The 22,063-nt window shown below is 35.3% G+C and overlaps 1 protein-coding gene across 4 annotated transcripts in view; it reads left to right on the top strand.

Annotated features, from left to right (window-relative positions):
- Positions 1-22,063, top strand: part of LOC109068034 (inactive ubiquitin carboxyl-terminal hydrolase 53-like) — a 49,720-nt gene that overhangs the window by 6,138 nt on the left and 21,519 nt on the right. For 3 of the 4 annotated variants that reach the window (XM_042761133.1, XM_042761131.1, XM_042761130.1), the window contains exons 2-11: positions 6,194-6,427; positions 6,578-6,743; positions 11,191-11,283; positions 11,386-11,520; positions 13,599-13,712; positions 14,578-14,660; positions 14,771-14,855; positions 17,050-17,196; positions 20,237-20,386; positions 21,801-21,969. In XM_042761133.1, the coding sequence (XP_042617067.1) occupies positions 6,600-6,743; positions 11,191-11,283; positions 11,386-11,520; positions 13,599-13,712; positions 14,578-14,660; positions 14,771-14,855; positions 17,050-17,196; positions 20,237-20,386; positions 21,801-21,969 (1,120 nt within the window). In that variant the 5' untranslated portion in view covers positions 6,194-6,427; positions 6,578-6,599. Of the gene's footprint in view, positions 1-6,080; positions 6,103-6,193; positions 6,428-6,577; positions 6,744-11,190; positions 11,284-11,385; positions 11,521-13,598; positions 13,713-14,577; positions 14,661-14,770; positions 14,856-17,049; positions 17,197-20,236; positions 20,387-21,800; positions 21,970-22,063 lie in introns of those variants that run through there. The other variant, XM_042761134.1, reaches the window with a different exon arrangement.

Raw genomic sequence — 22,063 nt, 5'->3', positions numbered from 1 at the left:
CTCCATATTCAGAGAAATTATAATCTTAGAGCAGCAGTAATCATGGTAGGTAATTAATAGGCAGGTAATATAAAACTAATATATAAGGAGAAGGAGCCATTTATTATTTTTACTTCAAGTCTTGAATATTCAGTTACCAGTAAATCAGTTTAATGTGAGTGAGATGATGAAGTTGTGTTAGTGTGGGAGATAATATACAAAGAAAAGTCTTGATCTATCCATTTGGTCTTGAAAACAAACAGTAGAAGTCAATAGTAAAACTAGAAGAAATAAACTCATACAGGTTTGGAACGACTTGAGGGTGAGTAGTAAATCACAGAAACTAATTTTTTTGGGTGAACTGTCCCTTTAAATCCACTGTGTGTCTTTTTTTTTTTTTCAGGATTTTGCACAAAAATGTCTCAGTTTTGGTGAATCATTGTAGATTAGGAAGCTGATCAAAGGCGTGAAGAGAACACAGGAAATGATGTCATGTTCAGTTAATTTCAGCTCTTTGTAGAAAGGCTGGGGGATATCCTCACTTACATTAGGTAAGAAATGAAAGAGTCACATGACCGCATGACTGAAACCATACTGTCATCATTACTTTCAATGAAAGTCTCTTTTTGTAGCTGTGAAGTTCTGGCACCTAGAAATGGCTAGATATGCAGCCGTGTGCTCATATTCCACCCTTGTGAAATACTTTTAAAATGAGTTCTTATTCTAGAAATACTATACTTTAAAGGAATATACGTAAGTGCCAACTGAATGTAATGTTTTCAGACGCATAAATGCATGTTAATGTCAATATATTAGTTTAAGTTTATATTAAATGCAGTTAACTGAACTGTGTTTTCTTGACCCACTTAAGTAGGACTTAAGTACATCTCTATATGTAATGAAGAAGTTGCAGTTTAATAATTTAAAATGTAAGCTCAAATAACACCCTAGAGTGTAAATTATAAAAAAGTATGTTTTTTAGTATAGTAAATATGTACATTTAAATTACCAAAATGTACTAAAAACAGAAATGTTTTTCCCTTTGTGTTTTTGAAAAGTTTCATGTACAGATGACAACGCTGTCAAAGCGATCCCGTTCATACAGATCAGCGAAAACGACTAAAAATGCTGTATTATGCATGCCAGGCTAGTAGCTGGCGATGTTACTTTGTAAAGAAACACTATGTGCCTGCGCACATACCTATAGACTGAACATATAATACACGCCATGCTTTTCACAAATGTGTGTATATATATATTTTTTTTATTATTTTTTTTTTAACATGGAGACAAAAAGAGTATAGCTTTCAAAAATTTTTACCTCGAAACCCATTTTCAAAAGTTTGTGCGTTGAAAACAGTGTCGTGTAAACACCCCCTTTGTATAATTCTTTACAGCATTTTTTAAATGTGCTTTATAGTGAAACTGTCAATTTGACTATTTTTAAAAACAATTACTTAAGCGTGTAACACACAGTTATGGAAGTATACTTGAAGTACACTTATGTACTTTATTTCATTGCTATATTTTCTTCAAGTACAGTTTTTTTTTAATACTTTTAACATTTAAAGAACACTACAAGTGCACATTCACCACAGTTAAGTGCACTTATTTTACACGAGGACATATTAATTCCATCTGCTGTATCAAAAATGATAAGTCTGATCATTTTGCACAGCTCTCCTCAATAAGCGGTACATTTGGAGGTTTTGCTCATGTCGGCTGCACAAAAGGAGCAGTGAGGTATATATCAAAGTATAATGCATTGGGGATAGCGGTTTGTCGAAGTCCACAACCTGATAATAATAGTAATAGTGAGGCTTAGCTTAGCATATAGCACTGATCAAGTGATCATCAGCTAGATCTGATCTTTATAATGCATTGGTAATGTACAGTAGGCAGTGTGGGTGCTGTTTCTTTCTAATGGCAGGTATTTTTTCATTTACCTCTTTTTTTCTGTGCTACCTCACCCTCGCTCTTGCTGGCCAAGTTTGTGTCTTGCTGGGATGAATGACCATGACCGGTGGCTCATGAGCTCAGGAGAAAAAACGTCACCCATAATGTCAGCATTTTCCGCTCTCCAGCTACATCATCACCTGATTGTGGGAGCTATGGTTCACTCTGCGGCACGCTGCTTTCTATTACAGCGAGTGATGATAAGACCGCAGATGACTGTGGAGGTAAATGTGGGGCTGATGTTTCGGTCTTCTCTAGAGCTGAGAAGTGGTTGAAATCTGAGAGGTCAAAGCAGAAGAAGATATGACCGTGTTTGGATGTGATTAATCAAATCAACTTTTTGTTGAGAGTTAAAAACAGACTTCTAACAAACAGTAACTGTAACATTAACCTCTAACTGTAACATTATCCAGAAGCTTTTTTAATACTTCCTCTAAATAATGCTGCTTCCTAAAAAGTAAATAGCAGTTGGATTTTCTGTTGAAAATCTAAAAGTTGAAGTAATGTGAGAAGGTGAAATCAGGGAGGTTTTATTTCCCACACTGTAGAAAACAAGTCTGTGAAAATAAGACACAATGATGTTAATATGAAGGAATTTTCCGTAGTGTTCTTATACTAGAGTTTGGCCCGTACTTTGAATTACACATTTTAATGCATAGTGTGTTAGGGTGAAAAGAAATGTCTTTAATATTTTATTTATTCATTTTTCATTTTTTTAAATCCAATTCATGCTTTATTAACTTACTTTTTAACAGGTATTTTCCTTTATCTCCACCTTGTTAACTTTATATTTATATATCATGGATGCTTCTCATGAAAAAAGACCAAATTGAACTCTAAAATCAAAAGAGAGAAAAAAATGAATTATATTTGACATTTTTCATCACATTTTCCTGCCAAATTCCCATTACCATAATGTGAAAAGCATCTTTCTTACTGTAATAAATTATTAAAAATCATCCTGTCTGACATTTTTTCAATTAAAATCTAAATTAAAAATTCATAGTCACTGAACGCATGGAAATATTAGGGAAGTTTAAATTGTGAATTCTAGTCTGTTTTCTTTCTTTCTTTCTTTTTTCAAATTATGTACTTAGTTGTCATGAAAATCATGCCACAATGCAACAAATCTTAATGTTATCCTAAAGTTATCTTCATTGTGAATTATGACTTGGACAGGTTGAGAAGTTTATTGATTGAACCAGCTGCTTTTTGTTTATATTTCATAAGTGTTTTCAAATCAGAACAACAGTCTGATTAATAGAGTTTTCAGGGTGGGGGAGGGGGGACAAAACAAAAACACCTGAACGTTATGTTCCACCAAACTAGTTGTGGTTGGCCCAAACTGGAACATGTGTGAGACTTGTTTATGGAGGTGTGTCTCCGGGGGCCGAACACGGAGCCTAATCCTGAAGACAAGAGCTCTTTAGCAACACTGTGGCTTAAGTGATCACGCTGAAATGCTGTTGCTATGGCAGACTGTGAGCACATTAATGAGAAAGGCACTCCGTAACCTCAACGTTGGTGTTTTTGCCTTGTTTACATGCTGCTGCTTTTTTTTGTTGTTAAATATAACCAAAAATACTGTAAATAGATCAGTGGTCAAACTCTGTTGGTCACCTCAAACTGCTTCTGAAACCTCCAGTTGAATGTCTGACATTCTAAGTGAATGACACACGGATACGTAGCTTCTCTTCACTCTTAACACTGTAATGCTTTTTGTCAATTTGGACCAAAACATTTTATTTTTGGGATTTTAGTTGTTTTTTTTACTTCGTCAGAATGGTACAAAACTTGTTTTTGGCACTTGCTATGTGAACATGCTAATGGCATGATTCAAAAAAGGTTAAATGGTACTGGAAAAATTATGGAAATGTTCATTGGAAATGAATGGGAAACCAGTTTCATCTAGTGGAAGCGTTTGGTACTACGCCTAAGCAAAATCTTACCGAAAGCTGATTTTTTTGAGATATCAACTTCAAATTTGGAACACAGCTTGTTTAGATTTATGGCTTTGATTTTCTCATGGTTGTTGAGTAAAACATGTTTTGGAAAATATAAATTTCATATTAAATTTAAAATAGTAGTTTTGTGCATTTTTGATAATAATAAACTTAAGCTTCTACAACTTTTTTCAAACTTTTTTTTTCAGCAGTAGTCTGCCTGTTAATGTGTTTCTTTTAAAAAGAGACCAAATTGAAGTCTGTGCTCCAAAGCATTCAAGATTTACGATAGCTTGGAAATTTTAGGTCTTTGCTCAAAAAGGTGGTTTACAGTTAATAAATGAATCATAAAGATAATTAAGTACCATAAAATCCCCTAAAGATATTTAAACCTTTCCATTGCACAAAGGGTTATTTATAGTGGAAAAAGTTTTTTTAGATTGCTGCAAAAACCCCTTTTGGAACTTTTATTTTTAAAGGGTGTTGAGAATACTATAACCGGATATGCTGAAACTGAACTTAGAACCAAAAGTAGCAAATAGTCTCCCACATGTTCTTATTTTTGGCTTTTTTTTTCACCAAATCAAGCAGTTCCACCCTTGATCTACTCCAGACCTCCACACCATAATCTCCAATGTGAGCACTGCTTGTGAGTGATATACTGTAGGCCTACTAGAAATGAAAAAACAGTAAAAGGTTGTGAGATTTCAGTATTGCAGCTGTAACAGTTAGACTACATGATGGAGAATGGCCTTTGCATTCAGTCGCCAAGCAGAACAAAGTTGCCGTCAAGCAAAAAATTATTGCGATTTAATTTCTTTTTGTGAGTAGTTCTTGAGTAAAACTTGCCCAATGCTTCAGTTAGGGTGGATAGCATATTTTCAGATCCATGGGTGTGTTTCTAAATGCTCCCTAGTTTAGCCCAAGGGAATCAGCCATTTGTAGTGCTGGCGCATTGTCAAAACCATTCCTCCATGCACTGAAAAATATGCTACCTGGAACTTTCCAGAATCCACATGGATTTTGCTCTGTCTGCTGAGATGAATGGGAATGCTAATGAATGCTAGCTTTATCCAGGTATTATAGACCTCATTGGCTGCAATGAAGATGCATGATAAAACAATAAACAAGAAGGATACTGTTTATACAACAGTGTCTTTGTTAAAAGACCATTAATGTTCAGTGATATTCAGCAATATTATTGATTCGACTGCACTGACACTATTGGAGGAAACTTGAACTGTCTTTTGTACACTACTGTCTTCTGTAGAGTTGCCTTTGTCAGTGTTTCAAAGTTGATCAATTATGAAACAACTTGAGTTAATGAACTGAATTAACATTGAACTAAATTAAGCTAAACAATGACACTTGTCTTCTGTAGAGCTTTTTCTAGCTAAATCCATTGTTTTAAAATTGATGAACACTGTAATTGAACCAAATCGAATCAACACTGAACTAAAATTAACTGAATTATTGCACAAGTATTGTCTTCTATTATACTGCTTTATAGCTGAATATAATTATAATTGATTACCTTTGCAACATCGGCACTTATTGAACTGAATTGAATCAACATTGAACTAAACTGAGCTAAACGATGACGCTTGTCTTCTGTGGAGCAGCTTTAAAGCTAAAATTGAAGTTGTTTCATAATTGGTTAATTTTGCAATATTTACATTCATATTTTCCTGTTTATTAGTGTAAATCTGCTACAATGTGTACAGTGCATTATGTTTGAAAATGACTTGACTTAAGTTAACAGATATGCTTTAATGCCGCGTCACTGTGTTGATATTGACTCATTATAACAGTTAAGGTATCAAGGCCATCGCTACTGGCCAAATTTTTTGTTAGATTTTCAAGAGGAAGCAACAAAGTAGCTGCATTTGCATATTTTGTTCAGTCTGTTATTCCTTCTCTGTGCACTTGCCAAGACTTTGTCATGTTGTCAGTCTGTTCCTGTTGGGCAACATCAGCTTGCTTGCATAGAAACAAGTCGGTGCCGTAAAACCGTAAAAAGGTTAAACAATAACATTATTCAGTGCAGCAATACCAGTTGGATGAGCTGACCTACTGACTTTTGCACAGTGTTGAATGTTTAGCCACTCCTCTTGTTAGTGATTTGTAAGGAAGTCTTTATAATGATATGGAGTTTTGTGTTGTTGTTGTCAGTGTCTCAATTTGAAGAAATCAATATACGTGATCAGCCAGGCTCACATTCAAAGTATAGATGTATTTTTTGTAATGAGTCATTCAAGCAGACATGTTAAAATGCTCTTTAAAGAATTCATGCATTGCTTTGCTTCTCTCCACAGAGTGAGTCCTACTCATCCTAAGGCTGATGTCCTCTGAGAGCAGTGTCTGAAACATGGATGACCCTTTAAAGGTTGACTGATTCCAGCTGACACCTTCATAACTATGCTGCGAGTCTCTCAAGGCCTGATGGCCACAGTAGGCGCCAACAACCCCCCGAAATTCCCAACCCAATTCAGGGAATGATCAAACCATCCTGTCTAGGACATACACATCAAGAGACCTCTTACATACAGGTTAGTAACAAAAATTAAACCCTTTTACTCAGTGACTGACTACAACTTATAGGAAATGGACATTAAGATCCTCAAGTTAACCTGTCATAACAATCCTTTCCCATTTTGACTGCTAAAATTACTTGAAATTACAACTCAAAACTTCTGCAGGACTGCAGATATCCCAAATCTAATGGCATGGGCCAAGTTCTTCAGGAGACCAGGAGGCAATCTTGGCAGGTCTTACCAGCCGGGATCTATGCTATCCTTGGCCCCTACCAAGGGACTACTAAATGAGCCGGGACAGAACAGCTGCTTCCTCAACAGTGCAGTGCAGGTACGTGTTTAACCCAAAGCTAATGAAACAGTTGCATGAGCAGGTTTGTTTTACATTACATGACATTAATACTATTCTTTACTTGGAATAAATATACTTAAAAATGGAAGTCTAAATGAATTTAATAAGTGAAATATATATATAACAAATTGTGGAAAAATAATGTGTATATACTAAATATTTTAAATTAAATATTTAAATGTATTTTAAGGCTGTATTTATTTGTTCAAATAAACAATAAAAAATTATAATTTTTATAATTATAATTAATTTAAAAATAAAAAAATAACTGTTTTCTATTTTAATATATTTAAAATGTAATTTATTCCTGTGATGCAAAGCTGGATTTTCAGCATCATTACTCCAGTCTTCAGTGTCACATGATCCTTCAGAAATCAGTCCAATATGCCGATTTGCTTCTCATGAGACATTTTTTATTAAACCAGTAAAACCCATTACAAAGGAGGCATTTGTTGCCTCCAGTGGGGACATAATTACTGATTATAATGACTTATACTGTGTTTTTACATGTTGCGTTGCATATCGCGCCACGTAAACATAAAACTATGTCTGTATTTGTGATTCGGAGAAACGTGCTAATGTTACTCTACACTGATTAAAACTCGCGTTGGAATCGTCAGTGGCAAAGTTTTTAAATATGAAAACGTACTTACAGGCTGTGAGTCAGAAGTGCCAGACTGTCATGCAAAGTTGGAATTGCCCCACTTTATAGAAACAGCCTTTGGGCACAGACGGCCATGTAGGCTACTCTCCCAGGTTCAGAAAATAGTCCTCTGTAATGTGCTGCCCACATCTGAATATTTGGGTTTAAATGTTCTGGTTAAGTGTTTGTAAATACAATTTAACCACTGATTTTCAAGTTTCTTAGCAGAACATTTGGGCGGCGTTGTTATGCAAATCTTCCGACACAGAGACATAGACGTGTTTGAACAAGGTGTTTTAGGAGGGCGTGGACGAGTCTTAACTTTTATGAAGAATATATCTTTGGGTTTGAGACTTTAGTCTTTGCAACTTTAGGGATCGTATCTATTCACGAACAGCTTTTAACACTCCAAAGAGAAAGGAAAATTTGAAATTGCATCATATGACCCATTTAACCTTTAATGGCTGGCTTTAAAGTCTTCAACTTTGAATGAATGAACTAAATACTGTTACCTAGTACATAACACCTATATATAAAAGTCAGACAGACTGGACTTAACACAATCACATAAAAATATCAAGCCACCCCCTGAACGTACTTAACTTTCTTATGACTCATTGGAAGTCCGACCTTCACAGCAAACTGTCATCTCCACTCCACCAGCATCCAAACTCCACCCTTTATCCAAAACTCCTCCCGTCATCCCCCCTAAATCTTTGTCATGCTCCCAGTTCACTAGTTACTGGAAGTCAGTTTTCCCTTTTGGACTGGACTGTGGACATTATGCTTGAGTGTATCTCTGTTATCTTGTTCTTTTACTCATCACCATGGAGTGAGGTCATGCTCAGACTAAGTTGTCTGGGGCCTAAGGGAAAGACACTGAGTGAAGAGTAACCTTACTCTGGCCAAGCAAGGACAATGAGTCATAATTCTTGGAGTTGTAACAACAAAATGATCTCACCCCCATCTTGTCATAGCCTAATCTCCCTTGAGATCTTCCACCAAGCAAGGACAATGAGTCATAATTCTTGGAGTTGTAACAACAAAATGATGCCTAATAAGAAAAGGCAAAGACATACAATAATGCATGGCCTTTGGATGCTGACTTTAAGATTGGCACTATGAAGTCGTCATGCAAAACCAGAATAATATTTTAGGAGTTTAAAAAGATAGATTTGAGAAGAAGCACACTATCGCCAAATTTACAATGCAGAGGTGCTTCTGAAGTGGCATTTAGGTATCATTACATGGATTGTTTAATGCTACTCTGAAGTGGCATGAATGCATTTACACAGATGCAAATGCAACTGTATGCTTTGGTACTAGGTGCTAAGGTTGGTCAGAGCAGGCTTAATTTATGTGGCATTACATCTTTACACAGCAGTTTTTGAGCAGGGCATAGAGCAGCCTTTAACTTGGCTGTGTAAAAAATGCCTTATTTTTTGAGGGCGCTTCCCTACATACACAGGATTTTGAGGCACATTTCAGATAGGAAGGCTGTTACAAACTGCTTCAACACAATCTTTACACAGCTGAGTTAAGGGTGCTCTGTGCCTGCTCATAATTCTGTGTAAATAAACAATGGCACATAAAAGCCAGACTAAATTATGCCTGCTCTGACCCACCTCAGCCCCTAGTATCAAACTACTGTATAAAGGTGCAGTTGCTGAGTAAATGCATTAATGCCACCTCTGAGCAGCATTAAATTGACTGTGTAAGAAACCTGTACCAAATTTACACAGCAAAGGTGGCACAGAAGCGCTTCTGAAGTGCCATTTAGGTGTCTTTACACAGACTGTTTAATGCTTCAGAGGTGGCACAAATGCATTTACACAGCAACTGCACCTTTTTGCCTATGTGATTTATTTTCAGATTGTATGAGGTTTACTAAAGTGCCAGACTGTCATGCAAAGTTGGAATTGCCCCACTTTATAGAAACAGCCTTTGGGCACAGACGGCCATGTAGGCTACTCTCCCAGGTTCAGAAAATAGTCCTCTGTAATGTGCTGCCCACATCTGAATATTTGGGTTTAACTGTTCTGGTTAAGTGTTGTAAATACAATTTAACCACTGATTTCAAGTTTCTTAGCATGAACATTTGGGCGGTGTTATGCAAATCTTCCGACACAGAGACAAAGACGTGTTTGAACAAGGTGTTTTAGGAGGGCGTGGACGAGTCTTAACTTTTATGAAGAATATATCTTTGGGTTTGAGACTTTAGTCTTTGCAACTTTAGGGATCGTATCTATTCACGAACAGCTTTTAACACTCCAAAGAGAAAGGAAAATTTGAAATTGCATCATATGACCCATTTAACCTTTAATGGCTGGCTTTAAAGTCTTCAACTTTGAATGAATGAACTAAAAACACTTATACCTAGTACAAAACCACATAAAAAAAAATAAAAACTACACTAAACACAACAACAAAAAAAAAACAACACGCCACCCCCTGAACGTACTTAACTTTCTTATGACTCATTGGAAGTCCGACCTTCACAGCAAACTGTCATCTCCTCAGTGCCTACCGAGAGAGTATTTACAGCATCCAAACTCCACCCGTCAACCCCCAAATCTTTGTCATGCTCCCAGTTCACTAGTTACTGGAAGTCAGTTTTCCCTTTTGGACTGGACTGTGGACATTATGCTTGAGTGTATCTCTGTTATCTTGTTCTTTTACTCATCACCATGGAGTGAGGTCATGCTCAGACTAAGTTGTCTGGGGCCTAAGGGAAAGACACTGAGTGAAGAGTAACCTTACTCTTGAAATCCAAAACCAAGAAACAAAAAAAAAAAACAAAAAAACAAACCCCACCCACATCTTGTCATAGCCTAATCTCCCTTGAGATCTTCCACCAAGCAAGGACAATGAGTCCATAATTCTTGGAGTTGTAACAACAAAATGATGCCTAATAAGAAAAGGCAAAGACATACAATAATGCATGGCCTTTGGATGCTGGACCTTTAAGATTGGCACTATGAAGTCGTCATGCAAAACCAGAATAATATTTTAGGAGTTTAAAAAGATAGATTGAAGAAGCACACTATCGCCAAATTTACAATGCAGAGGTGCTTCTGAAGAAGTCACATATATATAACAACACATATATTTTAATAATGCTACTCTGAAGTGGCATGAATGCATTTACACAGATGCAAATGCAACTGTATGCTTTGGTACTAGGTGCTAAGGTTGGTCAGAGCAGGCTTAATTTATGTGGCATTACATCTTTACACAGAGTTTTGAGCAGGCATAGAGCAGCCTTAACTTGGCTGTGTAAAAATGCCTTATTTTGAGGCGCTTCCTACATACACAGGATTTTGAGGCACATTTCAGATAGGAAGGCTGTTACAAACTGCTTCAACACAATCTTTACACAGCTGAGTTAAGGGTGCTCTGTGCCTGCTCATAATCTGTGTTAAATAAACAATGGCACATAAAAGCCAGAGTAAAGTATGCCTGCTCTGACCCACCTCAGCCCCTAGTATCAAACTACTGTATAAAGGTGCAGTTGCTGAGTAAATGCATTAATGCTACCTCTGAGCAGCATTTAAATTGACTGTGTAAGAAACCTGTACCAAATTTACACAGCAAAGGTGGCACAGAAGCGCTTCTGAAGTGCCATTTAGGTGTCTTTACACAGACTGTTTAATGCTTCAGAGGTGGCACAAATGCATTTACACAGCAACTGCACCTTTTTGCCTATGTGATTTATTTTCAGATTGTATGAGGTTTACTAAAGTGAGTTCATTCTAAATCTGAATTTCCCAAAATTCCATGCAGGTTCTTTGGCACCTCGATATCTTCAGACGAAGTCTTCGTCAGATTCCAAACCACTACTGCTTGGGCGACTCCTGCATCTTTTGCGCTTTGAAGGTATTCTCATGACCAAACACATCATGAAGCGGTGTTTAATGCTTCCTTTAAAAAGATGTTATAGTGTCAAAAGTTTGAAAGCACTTCATGTTTGTTTTGCAGGGAATATTCTGTCAGTTCCAGCACAGCCGAGAGCGAGCGTTACCCTCAGATAACCTGCGTAATGCCCTCGCCGAAACCTTTAAGGACGAGCAGCGCTTTCAGTTAGGCTTCATGGATGATGCTGCTGAGTGCTTCGTAAGTGTCTTTGTGTGTGTGTGTCTGTGTCTGTGTCTGTGTCTGTGTCTGTGTCTGTGTCTGTGTCTGTGTGTGTGTGTGTGTGTGTGTGTGTGTGTGTGTGTGTGTGTAATTTTTTTTATTTAATTTTTATGTATTTGGGTGGGTGATATATCTACAAAAAAGATAATTTGATAATATAGACATTTGATATAGCCCAGTAATACATAGTACTGAATAGAATATAAATAGAAAATCCAAAAGGATCTTTTATTTATTATAAAAGGTTATTTTATTTATTTATTTATTTATATGTTTATCACACTCTAAACACAGTGATCAATTAAAAAGTGCATTCTAATCAATGCAACATATCAGACATTTGATATAGCCCAGTAATACATGCAATATTATGAAAATAGGAAATTAAACTTAAACATATTTTTAACATTTAATTTTTTGATTTTGCAGTCTGCTGGTTGTGTTTTTATTGTTATCTTTTATAGAGAAACGAAAGGGAAGATTTCCAAATTAAGCTCTGTTGCTATAATGTGTATTATGCACAGCACAGGTCATGCACCCTTGTCCTAGTGTCTCTGTCTCTTTCTGGAAAGCTGAAGTAAGCATGTTCACCCTAATGTTATGTGCAGGATTTCTCTTAGGGCCGTCTAATTGCAGTAAACCTGCTTAGCACTGGGACCTGTAATCATTTTCTGTTTAGCACAGCAGGACTGTGGAGAGTCTGTCATTACCTCAGTAAAAGTGCATTAACATTGCTGCCTTAAACAACACAATCAATGAAGGATCTCTATCAATGCAAGCCTGGAGTCCACAGATGCATTCACACTTCTCTCACAGTCAATGCAGGCTCTCTATCGGTGCTGGGGTAGATCATTCATCCAATGCTTTTGTATATTTGTACAAGCAGCCCTGAGCCAGGACAGGACAAATTAGCTAATCTGTACTGTAGAAACAAAATTAATCTTGCCTTTTTTCAAAACGGCAAATTGTCTCAGCGCTGCTGGTGTTACTGAATGTGCCCACGGGTCTCAGGTTTGAAAGGGTGCATTTAAGCAGATAATAGGCTTGGGGAAAATTGCTAAAGCTTAAAGTGCTTTCTCCTAATGCCAAGGTATCATTGTACCAGCCCAAACAAATTTAGTGTGATTAGGTCACACCGAATATATAGTGTGCATATGTGACCCTGGACCACAAAACCATTGTCAATTTTTCGAAATTGAGATTTATACATCATATGAAAGCTGAATAAGCTTAAATAATAAATAAGCTTCCCATTGATGTATGGTTCATTAGGATTGGACAATATTTGGCCGAGATACAACTATTTGAAAATCTGGATTCTGAGGGTGCAAAAAAATCTAAATACTGAGAAAATCAGCTTTAAAATTGTCCAAATGAAGTTGTTAGCGATGCATATTACTAATCAAAAATTAAGTTTTGATATATTTACAGTAAGAAATTTACAAAATATCTTCATGGAACATGATGTTTACTTCATATCCTAATGATTTTTGGCATAAAAGAAAAGTTCATAATTTTGACCCAATCAATGCGTTTTTTTTTTTTTTTGGGTATTGCTACAAATATACCCCAGCGACTTAAGACTGGTTTTGTGGTCCAGGGTCCCACACACACACCACACACACACACACACACACCACACACACACACACCCCACATATATATATAAACCATTAATATAATATAAAAATTCTCTGCTCTCTGCTCTCTCTCTCTCTCTCTCTCGCTCTCTCTCTCAAAATCTCTCTCTATAGATATATCATATATATATATATATATATATATCTATATATATATTTCTTTTTATATTTATATTTTTATAAAAATCTATATATATATATGATATATATATATATATATATATTATATATATTATATATATTTGTTGTTTTCTGTATTAATATGAAAACTCATTGTGAGGATATATTTATGATTTAATTGTGATTAATTACAATAATTGTGATCTTATTAGTTTTGTCTTTTGGAGAACGTCATGTCAGTATTTGTGTAAAATGCACTATGACACACACAAACTGTAGGTTTTATATATTTCATAGGAGAACATTCTAGAAAGGATTCACCTGCACATCGCTCCCGATGCAGAGACTGACGCTTGCACATCTAAGTCCTGTATCACTCACCAGAAGTTTGCTATGGCACTTTATGAACAGGTATCGTAGCTTTTTAATACTACACGTACACACACACACGCATGTCACGTGAGTAATAGTGAACTGATTGTCGGGTACAGCGGGCGGAAAACTCACAGGGAATACTAATACAGGGACATTTACATTCACTCTCCCTTCTTCCCCTGAGAGATGGAAGCAAAGCCCTGATAATACCATAGTGCTCATATAGTGTGTGTAATACACTACCATTAAAAAGTTTTGTGTGTGTGAGTGGAATAAATTAAATGTATTAAGCCACAAGGATAAAATAAATTGATCAAAAGTGACAGCAAAGACATTAAAAATATTAAGCAGCACAACATTGATAGTAATAATAAATGTCTCTCAAACATCAAATCATTAGAATGATTTCTGTATGATCATCTGACACTGAAGACTAATGATGCTGAAAATTCAGCTTAAAAATCACACATAAAATCTTTTAAAATCATTTCAAGTTGGATTAATATTTCATAAGGTAACTGTTTTTTTTACTGTATATTTAATAATATAAATGCAGCCTTGGTGAGCATAAGAGGCTTCAGTAATCTTATTGACCCCAAACTGCCATATTTATGTACTATAGTATTTATTTGGTTCTTCAGAGTACCATAGTATTCCTGTCGTACATGCCCAGTAAGTATTTCTATTGCATAATACAGAAATCAAGGTGCAACCATGGTACAAATAAAATATTTGAGAATGATTCATTCTTGTTTTGCCTGTAAAAGTCATTTTTAAATTCAGGTTTAACACATCTGAGGCATCTCTTACATCACATACAGTAGTGTAATTGAGGCTTTACATAATATAGCAGTCATCGCTTGTGATGCATGATTGTGTGTGCTTGTGTTTTCCCCTGCAGTCAGTGTGTAGGAGCTGCGGTGCGTCGTCCGACCCGCTACCCTTCACTGAGCTTGTGCACTATGTGTCCACCACAGCCCTCTGGTAAGCCAGCGCCGTCATGCCTGACACAAGACGTGTTTATGTTGGAAGATTGACCTGAAAAGATTTTTTAAATCTCTGTTTCTCTTTCGTCCTCTTTCTCTGCGCTCCAGCCAGCAAGTCTTGGAGAGGAGAGATGAAAGGTTTGGGGAGCTGCTTCAAGCCGCCAGCACAGTTGGAGATCTGCGTAACTGTCCGGTAGGTGGCTGCTCATGTTGATTAATAATGTGGCATTTACAAGCACTTCCAGCCCTGAGAGGACACTGTCATGCATATGGTATGATGGCTCTTTCTGCGCTGTGATGTCGTTAGGCACACTCAAGGACAAACACACACACACATACACTCTTCTTATCTGATATTCTGCTAGTGTAACACCTTCATGTGACAAGATGAGCGAGATGAAACCTGAGACCGGAACGTTCTTCTCACATGTCAAGACATATTCTGCATTTTTAAACAGGCAAAGTAGGAAGTTACATCCTACTACAGTCACTGCCAGAAGCAGTACAACATTCATGTGTCTCACTGGAGTAGTAAAATGTTTGGTCACAACAGGGTTATTAATGTTAACTAAAACGGTAAAAACATGTTACTGTAGCTTGAAGGAAAATACACAAATACTTAAACTTATTTTAAGCTAGTTGCCAAGACACCTTGTCATTTTTATGTCATTTAACTTGATAAACTAAGATAACTGAAGCTAAAATAGTAACTACTTAGACATACAATAAAACTATAAGTGGGTCAAAGTCATGAAACATTCAGTTTTGGTGTCTGCATCAAATTCAGTTTTAAAAAAGTGATTTTATATACATAAGTAAATTATATGCAAGTAAAGTGCCTACCTTTAACGTTCCTAATAATAATTTTGTAAAAAAAAAAAAAAAAAAAAAACAAAATAATAATGAATTAATAATCATCAATAAAGTGTACAAATATATATATATATGTGTTTCATCATCATGTGTGTGGATATACTATATATATATATACATTATATATATATATATATATATATATATTATATATATCACACCATATATCTATATCTGACCTGTACTATATATAAATATATATATATAAGATATTATATATATTATATATATATATAATTTTATATATATTTTATATACATATTTATATATATTTATATACATAACAGTTAAACACGAACTTATTCTGACATGTACTTATTAAAATATAAAAAAAAAAACGTGCATTTTTAATAATTAATTTAATTATCTATTTTAGATATGTGTCTCGTGTGTCAAACAGTTATCACGATTATCGCATCCAAATAAAAAAACATTTGCATGATATAGTGTGTGCTCTGTGAAAATATGTATACATATAACACATTACATAAAGTATATATTTTGAAAATATTTACATGTATTAACATGTCTATAATTATATTCATGTACATATAACATGTATAACATAACATATTTTTTTTAAATATATACATGCATGTGTGTGTATTTATATATACATAATACATATACACAGCACACACATACTATGTAAACAAAAACTTTATTTTGGATGTGTATAATCATTTGACAGCACTAATTTTAAATAATTAATAACTTCTTGTTGACAAATGGGTAAAACCTAGTGGATTGGTAAAAACCAGCACTGTAACCCTTATATTGAGTCTTTTAATGTCATCTAATGATTCTAGTTTTATATGTGCCAGACAGATTTTTTTATTATATGAATTATTGTTACATCGACATTTTAGTGGGTGTCTTCTGTAAATCATGTTTAAAATGTATGATAGCTTTAATTTTTTGCTCAATTAAAAAATTAAGCCAGAATCATTCTAACGCATTAAAAATTAAATTTAAAGCTGTATTAAACTTATTGTTTTTGTTTTTTTGACTTAAAACCCCTTTTAGTGTTCGACCCAAGTAATAAAAATGACAAAAATTCACAAAGAAATTCCTAAAACTTTAACAACATTTGAAATTAAAATGGAAAATGGAAAAATGTAGACTAGTTCAAAATATTAAAATTATAGTAGTATCTCAATGATACTAAAACAACACAAAAACATTATACCTGAAAATGTGCTGTACTGGCATTGAAATTTTACTGATTTACTCGGGGTGGGATGCATTTTCATTCAACTTGTCTGCCATTTTTGCTCAGATTTTTAAAAAGTTGTATCATACATAGCATACATAATCATTTATTAGGCTGAAATAAGGTGTTTATTGTTTTATAAATCTTGTATTAATTGAATGGCAAAGTTGTTTAGATCATAGTTTTTATGGTGATATACAGTTTAGAATTTGACCATAAACCTTGGTGTTGTTTCAAAACACTGTTGCTCCTTAAACACTATGTAGTTCTATTCTTACATCAGATTACATTATTATTACAGAGTAACTGTGGGCAGAGAATCAAGATCCGGCGCGTGTTGATGAACTCTCCAGAAATCGTGACCATCGGATTTGTGTGGGACTCAGACCAGTCAGACCTCACCGAAGACGTCATCCGATCTCTCGGACCACATCTCAACCTCTCAGGGGTAAGTCTCGTAAATACACTCTGCTCCACCTGCTTAATCTCAGCAGGGCACCTGGCCGTGTCCTTAAAAAACCAGAGTACAAAAGTACTACATACCTCAATGGCGTTGTACAACATCTGTGGTGATGCAGAAAAAAAGATCGAAAGGGTTGAATGTGCTTCCGGATTGGTCACGTGATTTGATTATACTTGCTTTCAAAGGTCTGTTTAATATAAATGTGAATGTGTTAAGGACTAAGTAGTCTTGAATTCTCCTTACTTATAAATATTGTGGTTGGCAAACCATGATATAAACTGTAATACTAAATAGAACCATATTCGAAAAACATTGTATAATGAAAAAAAATTGAGAAAATGGGGGGGGGGATTGAAAAGCCATTTTCACTCAGAACCTGCTTTTAAAGTTCACAAAGCATTGCAAAGAAAATAACACTTTGAATTAAACAACATTTTGAAGTAGGAAAACTGATATAGTATTTTCTTATAAAGCACACTCCGGCAATCTTTATTTTCAACTTTGAAAAGTTATATGGTACTTAATTTTACTTAAATCAAAAAATAACATTTTCAACATTTGCTGATCATTTCTTCTGTGTAACACTTTTATATATAAAAATAAGGTACAAATACAACGGAAAATAAAAATACAATGGAAGTCAATGGTAACCAAAACCACTGACTGTTTATGTCACGCAGGTTTGAAGCGACATGAGAGTGAGAAAATAATTACAATTTAAATTTTTGGGTGGACTATCCCTTTCAGACAGCTTTGAAGAATCCAATCAAATCCCAAGAAAATTACTATGGTGCATGTCTAAAAATATATTGCATTACCATGGTACATTTTTCTTATTACAGAACAATAGAATAGTTGGTAAGAAGATTACTGTCCATATTACATCATTCTAAAAAATAAGACCTCAATAAACAACAAGAATCTGCTAATCAGCGTGGCGGTTACCCAGATGTTTATGTCTGTGAAGATTGAATCTTTGTGGGGAATTCCAATGAAGACCATCTTATTTCTGGCTATTGCATAAAATATAGAATTCAAAGGAAGCCTCCATCAAGATTAAAAGGTTATAAAAAGCTTCTGACATCACCACGGTCGCTCTTTTACAGTTATTTATTTATTTTTGTAGCACATCTGGTGCTGGTGTCATTGAGGCCAGTTTATGGTGGTGCCATGGAACATAAGTATGAAATAAAGCAGACGTTTATCCTCTTCATAAGACTGAGGTTGTGTAACTGCATCAGTGCCTGAATAGCCCACGCCTGATGACCAGAAGCCACTGCAGTGGAAGGTCATCTGACTTCCGAGTGTGTAGATGCCGTTCATTTCCAGCCTCATGTGTAGGAGTATAAAGACATACTTAAGACTTGTTTACCACCAGACAGGCCTTCTGTTTGTGCAGCTGCATGCATTTCAGATGGATATAATGCATCTATACACTCTTGAAAAATAAATATTCCAAATAAATAAATATATTCTCAGTGGTGCCATAGAAGAACCATTTTGGCTTCCCAAAGAACTTTTTTTGTTGTTTGTTTGTTAGTGCGAAGAATGTTTTAATATTTAGAACCTTTTTACAAATTTGAAGAACATTTGGAATGCAATGGAGTGGTTCCATGGAATTTTAAGGTTCTTAATGGAACCATCAATGCCAGTGAAGAACCTTTTAATAGTCTAGGTGACCTTGCAAGAATCCAGATTGGAAGAATCAGTTCTTTCACTCAAAGCGAACGTCGCAGATGCTAAATAGCATTCATTCATTCTTTACGCCCACTTCCATGTTACCACCCTCCAGTATTGGATTCGTCTCAGCCGAAAACCCTTGGACAAGTACAAAGGCCTTAATTCATTCCCTGGTTCTCGCTGTGATGGTGGAGACTTCAGAGGGAAATCGCTCCCCCTGCTTGGAATCCATTGTTTCACAAGCCTCCGAAGAAATTCCAAAAGAACTCCAAAGAAAACAGCTATTCAGGAACCAGGGTGTGATGGAGCAAGTGTTGGTTATGCAATAGCTGCTTTATTTAAACTACATACTTCTGTGTTCTGTCACCTACTTCTGGCTTCTAAATCTGAAGGACTCTTTGACGCAATGATTTTAACTCAAGAAGACTGCAGTCTAGCATTCGTAGCTTAAGAAATGCTGCTTAATTGTGATCACAATTATTGCTTTGCGATTATTCTGTGCTGTTTGCTGCGACTGCATTTGCAATCAAACCTCAGTGATGAACTGTAATAAATCTAAACATGGATCTCGACTCTTCTTTGCGATTGTGGCTGCTGAATAGATGCCTTTACGTAACCTCTGTGTCACAATGCGAAGTCATTTTTGTTGTTTTAATAGAAAAACATTAACATAATTTGGAATTGTTGTAATATTAGGAATTTCACGGGTTTAGATGTTGAGAGAAGATTCCCGTTTTAATGTGATCATGCTTATGTGTCTATGCTCTCTTCATTTGTCCTTATGTGAAAGTGCAATAATTCTGATCAAATATAAAAAGAAGCTCTTCAAATGACATTAATCACAATTCATTTGGAGTTGGACCATTATCAGTTTAACCATTATCATGTAGCCCCATACTTACATTCTCATCATTTACTCACCCTCATGTCAATTCAGACATGAAATTATAATTATGAATTAATTTTAATTATTTTATAATTTTGTGTGTGTATATATATATATATATATATATATATATATATAATATATATTATATACTAATTAATATAATATAATAATAATTTATATAATTATTATTTTCCTTTTATCAGAAAGGACTACATTTGCTAATTTATTTAAATAACCTCTTCACTGGAAAGTGCTTTAGAGGCTAAAAACAGTTGTTTTAAAATCCCCTCTTTTTGGTTGACAAATATTAGAAGAACATTGTGCTGTATTCTGCTGTTTCGGCCAAATATTTTTGGTTACCAACATTTTGGTGCATCACTACCTTCTATATTAGAAGAACATTGTGTTGTAAGATTTTTGTTATAATTGTCTAAATGCATTTGGGTGTGTTTGCAGCTCTTTTATCGCGTCACAGACGAGCGTGCAAAGAAGAGCGAGCTGCTATTGGTGGGAATGATCTGTTACTCCAGCAGACATTACTGTGCCTTCGCCTACCACACCAAATCATCCAAATGGGTTTTCTTTGATGACGCCAATGTCAAAGAGGTGAGACTACATTTGCCTGTTAGGGCTTAAGTCCTTCTGTCTATATATTTACACAATTACTATTCACAATGCTAACGACCACCAATCATTCCTTTCTTCATTCACCTCACTAAACAAACAAAACACTCCATCCCATACACACACATAAAAAAAACATACCATTTAACATACCGAACAGATCACGGTTTTATTTCCTGGAACGTTTTTATTTCCCTTTTATTTACTTGAACCTGAACTTGAACTGAACTTGAACTGAACTTAATTTGGATTGAACTTAATTTGGACTGAACTTAACTGAACTTAACTGAACTTAACTGAACTTGACTGAACTTGACTGAACTGAACTGCAAAAATAGATTGTAAAAAACATGATATTGTTTTTTCAAAATAGCATTAAGTCTTACATGCATTGCTAAAAATGAATACCTTCCTCCGTATTTTTGTCTTGTTTTCCAATACAAATATCTAAACATCTTTAAATCAAGATCGATTTACTTGAGCTGCAAGATGAAGATATAGAGTCTTGTTTTCTGAGAAACTGAACAAAATTAAGTGAGTTTAAAAAAGAACAAATATCTGTCATTTGGGGTTTGAAAAATTTTCTCTTTGAAATAAGTTGTTTTTCTAAGTCCATTGGTGGATATTTGTTCTTTTTATTCATAACCTTACTTTATTTTGATCAATTTCACAGAATTGCAAAACTTAACGCCATTTCACTTCTCAATTAAACTGATCTTCATTTACAAATCGTTAGACATTTGCACTTTTAAATTGCACTAAACTAAAATTTCAACAAATATAAAAATAAAACTAATTCACAATAATAAGAAAAACCATAATGGCATCTCAATTGTACTCAAATTACAATGCCACCAATATGTGGCGATGCAGTGTAGTGGTGCATCTCTTCATCAATCTGTCAGTAGTGTGCGGCTTGTGCTTGCGTGTGCACTTCAGCTCTCACTGGGCTAGTGCTGCTCGTCTCCATCTCCAAGATAGATCACTCTCGCACACACAATATGTGCACTACAGTAGATGTGTGTGTGCTAACAAAGCATAGAGAGCCGATCCAGTATGCAGTGTAAGAGAAAGTACTTCATTGTTGATTAAGCATGTCTTAATTCATCTCCTTTACAGTCTTGCCTGCTCTTTTTAGACTGTTCAGATAATTATGTTTCTTTAATGCATCCTCATACTGCTTGCTGACTTTACCTGCTTTTTTTCCTCTCTCTCTCTCTCACTCTTGCTCGCTCTTTCTTTCTCTTCCGTCTGTTAATTAAGAAGGAAGGTTACATCTGTTTACCTGGAGAAACTTTTGCCGTACAACCTCCGAAGCATGCAAGCCTTCACCTCTAATAATAATCTAACACTTCAGGTAACTGCCATTTATATGCTAAAGAACTTTTTTTTTTTTGTGGGATCCAGATGGAAGGATGTGGTCACTAAATGCATCAAAGGTCACTTCCAGCCTTTGCTCTTGTTTTACTCTAACCCTGATGGCAGTGCTGTGGTAACAGACGAGGCCCAGCGGACCAACAGCAGTAGCACCCAAAATAAGAGCTCAGTCAATGGAGAAGCACCAGGTAGAAAACCAGTTTCAATGCAGTATACATTTAAATTCAACAAAATTCAACACATACCAATTTAAACAAAGACTCTGCTATGACTTATTTCGAA

The sequence above is a fragment of the Cyprinus carpio genome, chromosome A7 (assembly GCF_018340385.1).
Source record: "Cyprinus carpio isolate SPL01 chromosome A7, ASM1834038v1, whole genome shotgun sequence".
Lineage (NCBI taxonomy): Eukaryota > Metazoa > Chordata > Actinopteri > Cypriniformes > Cyprinidae > Cyprinus > Cyprinus carpio.
Note: the sequence above shows the minus strand (reverse complement) of the source record. Positions and strands in the feature narration are given on the sequence as shown.